Source organism: Acomys russatus, chromosome 25, assembly GCF_903995435.1.
Source record: "Acomys russatus chromosome 25, mAcoRus1.1, whole genome shotgun sequence".
NCBI classification, from domain to species: domain Eukaryota; kingdom Metazoa; phylum Chordata; class Mammalia; order Rodentia; family Muridae; genus Acomys; species Acomys russatus.
Window position 1 is genome coordinate 15,098,886 of NC_067161.1, and position 11,899 is coordinate 15,110,784.

Sequence of the window (11,899 nt, forward strand, 5' to 3'; positions counted from 1 at the left end):
AGTCCCAGGAGAGCCAAGGTTATACAGAGAAACCCTGTCTTGTGGGAGGGTGGAGATTACATCTCTGTGGGACATGTAGAGACTTTTTGGTTTATCATTTTTCCCTAAAACAATATAATATAACTTCAACCTACCTATCTATTTACCTACCTACCTGTCTGTAGATGGTAGATATTATGAGCAATCTAAGATGACCACAGAAAGATGCATGGGACATCCTTAGGACATCCTGCTCAGTCTTTTAGTTCATTAATTTGTTCTTCCGCTGTTCAATTGTTCCTCGTTTTCATTCAACAATTATGTTCAAGCCGGAGTGTGGTGGTGGCACATGCCTTTAATCCCAGCACTCGGGAGGCAGAGGCAGGCGGATCGCTGTGAGTTCGAGGCCAGCCTGGTCTACAAAGTGAGTCCAGGACAGCCAAGGCTACACAGAGAGACCCCCATCTCGGGAAAAAAAAAAGTTTTATTTCCAGACATTCTTGATTCTTTTTCATAGCTGTTTGTTCTTGTCTCACCTAGCCTTTGATTAATTTAATGTTCTCCTCTGTCTAAGGATGGTGGTTTAACTTACCGTCCTGTTGCTAGCATTGACTATCTTTTTCCTCAGTTGTCAGTTCTTTATGTTGCTGCTGATACTTACTGCAGTTATTCTACGGTGTTAACACCTGTTTTGGCTGCAGAGGCCAGGGCTCAGAAGTAGATTAGTTGCCTAGCACATGTGACATAGAATTAAGTAAAAGACAAGGCAGCTGTGAGGCAGTCTGTGGAACTGCACACAAGAGGTGAATTGGCTTCTGGAGACTTCTGAGCCAACCACAGAGCAGTGTCACGTCTCTGTGACCCCAGCCTGCACCTTCACAGTTGCTCCCTAAAGTCTCCTGTACAAGAACAGGACCTAGGACAGAAGCCAGCCAGGCTGGCTGCTTGTATGGTGTCCTCCAGTCACATGCTTGCTCCTGCCCCCACCTCCCTCAGTGCTGCACAATGTGCCCTCGGACACCTTGTGCCCTCCAAGAACCTGTGAGGAGGTTCTTCCCTTGCGTCCCTCTAAGCTGGCCTGCAGATCTCAGGCTTTCTTTCCTTGAATGTGCTGCATAAAGCAAAGACATCTGTCCTTTCCATCTTGAAACCAGAAGCCCACACTGTAAGCTCTGAGAGCTGAAAATCGCCATGTAGTTTTTAAGACACCACTTTTATGGTCTGGGGACACAGCTCCATGGCAGACCATAGGCCTGGCGTCCATACATAGACCCTGGATTCAATTCAAGAGAGAAGGATAAAGATCCTTTGATAATGTATTTCCTGCGGTTTCTACTAACACCCCAGTGTTGAGCAGTAAGCACCCTGGCTCAGAGTGTCTGTTGGACTCTAAAGATTGCAGGAACACATGGGCCCAGAAGCCTGATGCTGCTACCTGCAGCGGGGGCATTAATGGAAGTGTCACGGCCTTTTCATTTCTGGTCCTCTTCTATTCCTTCTTTCTTTCTTTCTTTCTTTCTTTTTTTTTTTTTTTTTTTTTTTTTTTTTTTTTTTTTTTGAGACAGGGTTTCTCTGTGTAGTCTTGACTGTTCTGGACTCGCTTTGTAGACTAGGCTGGCCTCGAACTCACAGCGATCCGCCTGCCTCTGCCTCCAAGTGCTGGGATTAAAGGCGTGCGCCACCACCACCTGGCGATCCTTTTCTATTCTTGCTCAAGCTAGTCCAGTGACAAATTCATATCCAGCACTCCTCTCCCCCTGCCCCTCCCCGCACTGTAGTCCTAGCTGACCTGGAATTTGCTATGTAGACCAGACTGGCCTAGAACTCACAATGCCTATGTCTGCCTCTCTCGAGGTCTTGGATGAAAGGCGTGCAGCACCATGCCCAGCACACTAAGCATTCTTCAACAGTCATAGCCACCACCCATCTCTAAACTTCTGCTTTATGCTCCTACAATGTTGACAGACCCCACCATGGATTTCTGAGAGGATGATTTTGCCACTAAAGCTTGGGGCTTAACCAGTTCTTCTTCGGTGTGATGAGTCTGTATACCGGTTCCCTTTTTCCTTTTGCTTTCTGGTTCATATCGCTGTCATCTTAGGCCTTCGCTCTCAGAGGCTTCTGGCAGTTGGGCTACAATGAGTTTCAGGTCACTGGGTATCTGCACTACTTATCTTTCAAACATGTTTTCAGATGGCTGTGGGGTGGCAGTGGTGACGGAACTGATGGTGTAGTCGCTTCTTTGGTGCCTTCTCTACTTGATAACTAAGCGCAACGGGAGGCCAGGGAGGTCAATATCAGCTTGTCTTACAGATGAGACTCAGAGGATGTGGGTTAAATGCTTGTCTAAGGGTAAAGCTAGTAAGTGGTGGAGCAGGGACTTGAACTGAGGTCTGTCTGGTTTTAAAGCCCAGGCTCTTTTCTTTTCTCTCTTTCTTGTGACCTTGAATTTGTGTTCTTCATTGTAGCGAATGGCTTCTCCCTTCGAACAAAATCATGATTAAGAACCCAAACGGGGAGTTGGGGATTTAGCTCAGTGGTAGAGCGCTTGCTAAGGCCCTCGGTTCAGGCCTCAGCTCTCGGGGGAGGGGAGAGGGGCAGGGCGGGGGAGACAAAATAAGAACCCAAATGAGCCAGGCAGTGGTGGCCACACTCCTTTAATCCCAGCACTTGCAAGGCAAAGGCAGGTGGTCTCTGCAAGTTCAAGGCCAGCCTGGTCTACACAGTGAATTCCAGGACAGCCAGAGCTGTTACACAGAGAAACCCTGTCTTGAAAAACCAAAAAAATAAAACAAGAACCCAAACGGGAGGCTGGCATGGATATACATGCCTTTACTCCCTGCGCTCAGTAGGTGGAAGCAGTCCAAGCCAGTGAGCTGCAGCCAGCCTTGTTTTCATAGAAAGCTCCTAGCCAGCCTGGGCTACATAGCGAGACATTGTCTCAAAAGGAAAAAGGCCACCTGTTTCTGCCACCATCCTCCTTTCCCTTCAGTGTCAGTGCAACAAAGCCACACTGGTAACATCTCTTCATCATCATCCTATTTTCCTTGCCTTGAGCAGTCTTAAGAGTTGGAGTTCAATTGCTGATGAAGGCTGTGTCTGGCAGTGCCACTAACTGTACCCTGGTCTGCTGTGTGTTGTAACACACTGGCCACCTGTCCTGCCTGTCCAGCACATCCTCTTCCCAGTGGCCTTCCCTCTGACCCGCTAATGTAGCACCCACACCAAGCGCAGTCGCAAACATGGTGCACTTTTGCTTGTTTGGCCATTAGCAGCGCTTGCCGTTGGGTCTTACAGCTGCTATCATCGTTCAAATGGTGATGCTCTGAGCTGAAACCCCGGACTGCAGGGCCCAAAGTTGGGTCTCCTGGTGCCGAGGTCTGCAGCTCTTATCCCTCCTGGAAGGCCTCAGTAGTCCTTCTGGCTCCTATCTCAGTTTCTCAGGCCAGGCATGGCTCTTCCTGAGGAGAGTACTCAGAGCCTAGCTCCCTGCCCTCCACCACTCATCCTCCTGAGAACCCTCTGCCCAGCACTCCACTCTCCTGAGGTTCTTCCGCTCTGCATTTGTAGAATGGGATGACAATCCCTGGGTCCCAGGCAGGCCCCTGTGTACAGAACTTTCTGGGGGCTTGCAGTGTTAGTTTTCTAGGAATGCCATATACCAAAATACCACAAACAGGCCAGATTGAACACAGTGAGCTGAAATCCAAGATTAAGGTACAGCGCGGTTGGTATCTCCTGTGGCGTCTTTCCTTGGCCTACCGATGGCCACCTTCTTGTCATGTCCTCACGCATAATCCCTTCCTCTCTATTTCCAAATCTCCTCCCTTGACTCAGTTTAGTAAACAAGGGCCTGCTCTTATGACCCATTTCCAGCTAGTTACCTCTTTAAAGGCCTTATCCAGATGCAAGGACAGTTGGAGTGCTAAAGGTGAGGACTTGGGGGCACACTTCAGCCCGTAACACACTGTTTGTGTACCGTTCATCTCCAATAATTCCCTTGGATGATACTGCAACCCAAAAGACACAGGAGACGTCATATCTTAAATAACATCAGCAGTTTAATTCACCATTCAATTCAGTGGGTACGGGCACCAGGAAGAGATGGAGATAAGAGATGAAGCTTGCTTTATTCCACCACTCTCCATTCCTCTGAATGTAAGCATAACATATTATTGAACTAAGGGCGATTTCTTTGTTTACAGAGTCATATTTTTCAGCCGGGCAGTGGTGGCGCACACCTCTAATGCCAACACTAGAAAGGTGGATCTCTGTGAATTGGAGGCCAGCCTGGTCTACAAAACCCTGTCTCAAGAAAAAAAAAAAATTCTTTTTTTAAGTTCCTATTTTTTATATGGTGTACCTGCTATAAACACTAGACAGCTCCTCCAGCATTCAACCAAAGAAGCCAGGACCAAGGGTAGTTTTCTCTCTCGGCAGCTCTTGTCTTGCACTTCTTTGGCTTTGCAACAGATATTGGTGGCCTAGTCCTCCTAGATTGGCCTGTGCTGCACGTGTATCCCTGTAGCTTCCCACACCACAGACCGGAACAGGAATTAGCGCTCTGGGTGTCAGTGAGTACCCCTCCCCTAAAGGTGCCTTCCGAGGCACTGTCAGCTACATCTTTCTAAGGGTCCTTGTCACAATCCAAAAGTAGAGAAGAACCCAATAGGCATGACACTGTGTACCTATAATCCCAGCTACTTAGGTGGCTGAGGCAGAGAGATGGCTTGAGCCAGAAATCAGAGGTTGACCTGAACAATATAGCAATAACCCCATCTCAAAAATCAATAAAGAACCCACCTTCAGTGAGAGGTCCTGGTACAGCACCCACAGCTGGTTATCTTAGTGACTTTTCTATTGCTGTAACCAAGGCAACTTATATAATAAAGTGTTTAGTTGAGTTTACACTTTCAGAGGGTTAAGAGTCCATGAAAGGTGAGCAAAGCATAGCAGTGGAAACAGCTGAGAGCTCACTTCCTGATCCGCAAGCAGGAGGCAGACGGGGGTGGGGGGAGGCACACTGGGAATGGCACGAGTCTTTGGAAACCTCAAAGTCCACCCCCAATGACATACTTCCTCCAAAAAGGCCATACCTCCTGATCCTTCCCACACAGTCCCACCCACTAGGGACCAGGTATTCAAGCATAATGGGCCTTTAGGGTTCTCATTGAAAGCATCACACTGGTCTAGCATAGGCCTTGTAGGAGAATATGCGGAGTCAGAGTACAGATTCCAGGGTACCTGCTTCATGTGGGCTCTTTAATATATCGTGGTCCCCAGGCTGTAGTATCAGACCTACTAAGTGCATTTCCTGTGCCCCTCCTAGGTGATTGAAAAGAGCTTAAGTGGTTGGTGGTACATTCAGATGGAAGATAAGGAGGGATGGGCACCAGCAACCTTCATTGACAAATACAAGAAGACCAGCAGTGCCTCAAGGCCTAACTTCCTGGCTCCCCTGCCCCATGAGATGACTCAGCTCCGGCTTGGGGATGCAGCTGCAACGGAGAACAATACGGGTCCAGAAGCGGTGGGGCCCTCCAGGCCCCTGCCCGAGGCACCACATGGTGCTCTGGACTCTGGGATGCTGTGGTCCAAAGACTGGAAAGGAGGAAAGGACACTCCGAAAAAGGCATCCTCAGACCTGTCTGCCTCGGCAGGCTACGAGGAGATCTCAGACCCTACCCAGGAGGAGAAGCCCAGCCTGCCTCCGCGCAAAGAGTCCATCATCAAGTCTGAGGAAGAGCTGCTGGAGAGGGAGAGACAGAAGATGGAGCCGCTCCGGGGCTCCTCCCCTAAGACCCCTGGCATGATTTTGCCGATGATTCCAGCCAAGCATGCCCCGCTGGCCCGGGACAGCAGGAAACCAGAGCCCAAACCTGACAAAAGCAAGTTCCCGCTGAGAAATGACATGGGGCTAGAGTGCGGCCACAAGGTGCTGGCCAAGGAAGTCAAGAAGCCCAATCTCCGGCCCATCTCCAGGTCCAAAGCCGAGCTGCCTGAGGAGAAAGTGGAAGCCACGCCCCAGAATCTATTCTTGAAGTCTAGACCTCAGGTTAGGCCCAAACCAACTCCTTCCCCCAAAACAGAGCCAGCTCAGGGGGAAGACCAAGTGGACATCTACAATCTCAGGAGCAAACTCAGACCCGCCAAGTCCCAGGAAAAATCCTTATTGGATGGAGAAAGCCACCACGCTGGTGGTGGCCATGACACAGCCTTCAGCCGAAGCTTCCTTCCCGGGGAGGGACCTGGCCGTGGCCAGGACAGGTTTGGCAGACAGGATGGACTGAGTCCAAAGGAGTCACCCTGCAGAGCCCCTCCCAGGCCAGCCAAGACCACAGACCTCGGGCCCAAGAATGTGCCTGTGCCTGTCCAAGAAGCCATCCAGCAAAGACCCGTGGTCCCACCTCGGAGACCCCCACCTCCCAAGAAAACCTCCTCATCACCATTGTCCTGCAGGCCCCTCCCAGAGATCGGGGGCCCACAGCGTGAAGAAAGCAGAGCCGCTCCCTCCGCAGGCCGGGCCCTCCTTGTCCCTCCGAAAGCCAAACCCTTCCTCTCCAACTCGTCGATGGGCCAAGATGACATGCGAAGCAAAAGCGGGCCGGGGCCACGCGTGGCTGGCAAGGCGGGAGAAAACAGAGAGAAAGCAGCCTCCTTCCTCAATGCTGATGGCTCTAAGGACTCGCTGTATGTGGCTGTGGCCAACTTTGAAGGCGACGAAGACACCAGCAGCTTCAGGGAAGGGACCGTGTTTGAAGTCCGGGAGAAGAGCAGCAGTGGCTGGTGGTTCTGCCAGGCCCTTAGTGGGGCTCCTTCCTGGGAAGGCTGGATCCCTTCCAACTACCTCCGGAAGAAACCCTAGCTTCCCCCACCCTGCCCAGAGACCCCCCTGCCGTCCCTGCCGGCCTCCCCCCACGTATTTAATACGCATCTTAATTTATCGGTCTCCACACCATTTCAAGGAAGGCGGCCACTGGGGTGCTATGGCTTTTTCCCTCGCAGGGTGGAGAATGCTTGGTGCAGAGATGTCCTGTAGCCTGGGCTCTGATTCTCCTGTTGTGGCATTCCCCAGAAGGCTCGAAAGCCACAGCCTTGCTAGGTAGAAATCACGTCAGCATCCTTGTCTGTAGTAGCACCCGTCCTCCTAGGTGATGGTATTATCACCCGGAAGCAGGACAGTGACACTCTCAGACCTCCAGAACTGAGAGACCTGTTGTCACCTGGAGAACTAACAGATTACACCTGAGTGCTCAGTTGTAGCACAGAGGGACAAGCCCACACAGCCTGTGACAACTCGCTCTAACTTCTCTGAGTTTCTAGAAGCCCAATAGTGACTCTGTTCACTGTTCCCAGAATGCCTGATACTGGAGAGAACTGTGTCCCAAAGGAATCAGCTTCCGGGCTTTCTGCGGCTAAGTCCTAAGCAGATGTAGTGGTCCCGGGCATTCACTCGGCCATCCTGCCACCCGTCCGACCAGGAAATCAGTCCTGATGGAGCAGGATTCTCTTCACTGCTGAAGCCTCCTGTCCATCCTGGGCTTTTAAGTTACAATTCCTGTCCACCTCCCCCAGTCCCTAGAGCAAGAGTTCACCATACTTGTTTAAATGGGGGAGGGGGGGGCTTCACAAGGCACAGTCTGAGAGCGCTACTTTGCCCGGTAGGTGCCAAACTGCCCTTGGCCTTTTGCCTTCGTGGTCTAACCTTCAACCAGCCTCCCCTGTTCGATCACACCCATTTTCTAGATGTTTTTTGGGCTCTCCTGGCCTCAGGATGCGCTAGCTAGTGGCGGGAGGAGGTTTAAGTCCAGCCCTGCCTGATTTCAGTGCCTCTGCTCCTCCCTCTACAAGAACAAGCCAGTGAGGGAAGAACGGGAGGTTACCTGGGTGTCAGGGCAGGTGGCCTGGGGACTTCCTTGTGGTATGAGCAAGGGAACAGTAGTGACTGCCCTGGATCCCTAGCTGCTTCTCCAGGGCAGGGTATACCCTGGCTCCTTAGTAGCTGACACAGAGTTTGTAGGCTGGTACCCCATGTGTGGAAGGGGAAATAAGGGAAACTGAGGCAGTGTCCCTAGGTGGCTTGAAGGGGGCTCTGGTGGCCAGGGACCAGCAGCTGGATCTGTGCCAAACTAAACAGAGAGACAGTAGCCAGCCTTCAGATTTCTGCCCCTGGGAGCTGTGGCTTCGTGTAGAGCTGTTTGCTTTTTAGTGTGCTCTCTCCCTGGGAGAAGCCCAGGGCAGCCCTTCGTATTTTGACCAGTAAACAACTGAGGCCTCAAGAGGTCCACTTAGTTACTACAGAGCTAAACTAACTCCCAACCCAGAGCAACTTGTACCTATGAATGGACTTCCTGTAAAAGAGAGGTGGGGTTGGGAGAGAAGAACCCCATTCCATCCCACAGACCCGGTAGAAGAGGAGGTAGCCCTGTCCTGTCGGACACGTACCCCAGAAACCACACACACACACGCACACACTGCTCATTTTTACTGTGGTTTGGGAACCACAATGCCTCCTTTCCCAAGATGCTTGCGTCTTACCTGCAGTGCCAAAGATTTTGTGCAAGCAGATCTCTTCTGTACCCCTCCCCCTTCCCAGGCCCCTCCCTCTCTCCCTCCCCAGGCCCCTCCCCTTCTCCCTCTCCAGGCTCCTCCCCTTCCCCAGGCTCCTCCAGTTGTGGTTGCTTTCCTCTGGCACCTTACTCTCTTCCTCTGCTCAGCCTGCAGCACTACCCCACCCCCCACCCCCAGAGTCCTGGGCCAGGGTACAAGGCACCCCCTGAAGGTCATTCCAGCTTAATCTGTGCCCAGAGCCTCAGGGGAAAGCTGCAGTTAGGGAGAAGAGAGGCTGAGAGAGTCTAGCTCCACTTCAATGCTGCACACAGCACCACCACCCCATTGTGCAGGAAGCCTCATAGCTTTTTGTCTTGTTCTGTTTTGTTTTGAGTTTTGACACCTTCACTTGAAAAGCTTTCATGCCACTGTTTTATAGGCCTTTGAAGAGGCAAAGGTTTTGTTGTTGTTGTTGTTGTTTTGTTTTTCTTGTTTGCATTTGGCTCTCTGTTGTAACCTTTTCAAGTATTTTTCCGAGTCCCTACTAAGCCGGAGGTGCTGGGTAGACTAGTGAGTCGGGGCTCATCTAATGATACTGAGCTCTGCCCAGCAGCTCGTGGGAGAAGTCACCCCGTCTCCTTGTCTCCTCCCTGGGCTCAGCTGAAGCAGAGCAGTCTTGCCTTCCTGTGGGCAACCCAGAGGATTTGCCTTTTGTCCTGACCCTGTGCTGACGTGAACTGTAGGTGTTCAGGGTGCGTTCTCTGTTCACTGCCCTTTTCTTGGGTCACTGGCACAGCCTGAAATTTTCTGTGGCAAGCTCCATCAGCCACAATGGTGGTCATCACTGCTCTGGAAGTGAGTGAGTCTGCAGAACCAGTGACTCACCCGGCTCCCATTGCCCTGTGTCTTAGCTTATCAACAACCGGGACTGTGGTCACTCCTCTGGGGAGCAGCATATACCAGACTCCCCTCCATCCTTGCGCTGGGTAGTTTCCAAGGCCGTGGTAGCAATGTCTGGGCCAATCACAGATCAGATCACCAACACAAACCTGTCCCCCACCCCAGCCCCACCCCCTTAACTAACCTTCACATCAATGCTGTGATATGACAAGGGCCACCCCTCCAATATGTAAGGAGAAAGTTAGGTGTGTAGAGTGTAGTCACATCTCACCTTGTCCAGGTACGGGCCACCGACAAAGAAACGTGTACGGTCCTTGAGGGCAGTCAAGGGACCCAGTCTTTGAATTTAGATGTCTCTTTCACAATCCCTCGGCCAAACACTGGTCACAGGCCAGATAGGCCCTGCTGTCTGCCTCCATGACTGCATTGTTTCTACCTGAGAGCTCTGGAAACCTGGACTTGAAAATGGCTAAGTGATAGGAAGAGGCTTTGCTTATATAATCTGGCCAGAGTCACTCTTGGCTATCTGTGTTTATACCGAGGCCCCAGGCTGAGGCCAGGGGGAGGTCTGCGCTCCAGCCACTCCATGTCCTGCCAGGAAATGGCTAGAGCCATGCCAGACGTTCACAGTCATCCTCAGCCTCTGCCACCAGGCTGCCCCCCCCCATAGAGTTGATTTCTATGGCACAGTTCTTGACCTTAAACTGTTTCTAAACCCACTGAGGACTTGGGTGGTAGGGGAAAAGTGAGGGGGAACAAATGTGCCTCAGTAAAGAACAGGTGCCAAATCTCCCCAAGTTTTAAGGACAGGGTTTATCACCAAATACCTGCCCTGGGTGGAAGGAAGAATTGCCCTGACCCTCTAAAAGCGGCCAACCGGAGGCGCAGTGCAGCCGGAAAGCACTGGCCAGCATGTTTGGAGCACCAGGGTCCACCTCCAGCATCACAGATAAACAGGAACATTAATGGCGTAGCTCCTGTCCCTCCATCAAGTCCATGGCTTGTCGGTGCTGCCATAGTCTGCACCCTGGGAAGCCTTGCCATGTCTTTGAACAGTATGGCAGTCTCAGCCCCTTCGTTGGCTGTCTAAACTCTCCTTCAGGGTTTTCCCATGTACTACAGACAGCCGGACAGCCGTATCCTACAACAGACCAAAGATCCCCTGAAGTCAGAGGGGTGTGGCCTGAATAATAGGAAATTAAATAGTATCAAGGCTTTGCCTTTACCTGAAAGAACTGCTCCTAACTTGCTAAGGCTCTAGTAGCTGGACTAGCCTGACCCCCAAGCAGGGCTGCACAGTTAAGACATACTCCTCACCTGCTCATGGACCACCCTTCCCACAGGCCAGACCTCCCTGCTCTAGGGAGTTTTTTGCCTGGTCTCCGGTGCTATCTAGTTGAGGTACCAAGCCCCTCATATGTGAGTGTGTCCCACTTCCTTCCCGTCTCCATCCCCCTCCCCCAAATAAGCCCCCTTTGCTCCCTTCAGAATGAGGGCTTAGCTTTTTTTTTTTTTTTTCCTTCTTCACCCTTCAAAAGATCAGACCTGGTGCCATCGCCAGTGGCCTTCACTCTCACTTCTCTGCTTTTAAGAGCAAAAGTGCCCCACCAGGCACCAGCAATAAGCAATTCTTGTGCAATGGAGGTGTCCATATTATGCCTGCAATGCCTTTGTACCCTGTCATTATTAGTAGTGCCTCTTTTATCAGGGGGTGTGATAAAATGTGGTCACCTTAGCCATACAAGGTTCCTGTCTCGGGGCCACTGAGGAGCTAGGTTGTTTCCAGCCTCCCTCCAGGAGCAATGGGTTCTAGGCAGCATGACCCATTGTGTGTGTGCGCCCATAGATGGTGCTGGGGACCCCGCGTTCTCGGCCCTTTTCACACCCCCTAAGCCAACAGACAGATCCTGGTGGTGGCTTTTGTTTCCCATGAGTGTTTTATTAATGTGAGGGGCAGAGGACGAACACCTAGCTGTAGCATGTAGAGACTGTATATCATTAGACTTTTCTTTTTTTTTTAATAATAAAATGCTTGACTGGTTTCAAGCTTCATTGTAAAGGTGGAGTGTTTGTGGATTTTATCTGGCTGGAGGAGAGATTGTGGCCTCATGCCCTGGTGTCTGGATTGAGGTCACTACATCTGAAGAATAAAAATGAATGGAAGCCATTTGGGCATTGCCCAGAAATAGGAGTGACTCTTTTCTGGGCCTTGGCAAATCTTCAATCTTTTTAATATGATTTAAAGAGGGGGGGAGCGCGGGGGGAAGGGAGAGAGAGAGAAGCAAACCTACAAGGGGAAGCCGCCTTATGTTTCAGAGGTCTCAGTTCTGCCTAAAAATTAGAAACATCAGCTGTGCACAGTGGCACATGAAGGCTCATAGCCTGTAATCCCAGCCCTCGGAAAGGCAGAGGCAGGCAGATCTCTATGAGTTCGAGGCCAGCCTGGTCTACAAAGCGAGTCCACAACAGC

At 51.2% G+C, this 11,899-nt stretch overlaps 1 protein-coding gene across 1 annotated transcript in view; it reads left to right on the plus strand.

Moving 5' to 3' along the window:
- Nucleotides 1–6,866, plus strand: part of Sh3pxd2b (SH3 and PX domains 2B) — a 77,744-nt gene extending 70,878 nt beyond the window's left edge. Inside the window, exon 13 of the mRNA XM_051167380.1 lies at nucleotides 5,309–6,866. Coding sequence (XP_051023337.1) covers nucleotides 5,309–6,844 — 1,536 coding nt within the window. The 3' untranslated portion in view covers nucleotides 6,845–6,866. The remainder of the gene's footprint in view (nucleotides 1–5,308) is intronic.
- The last annotated feature ends 5,033 nt before the right edge of the window (nucleotides 6,867–11,899 follow it).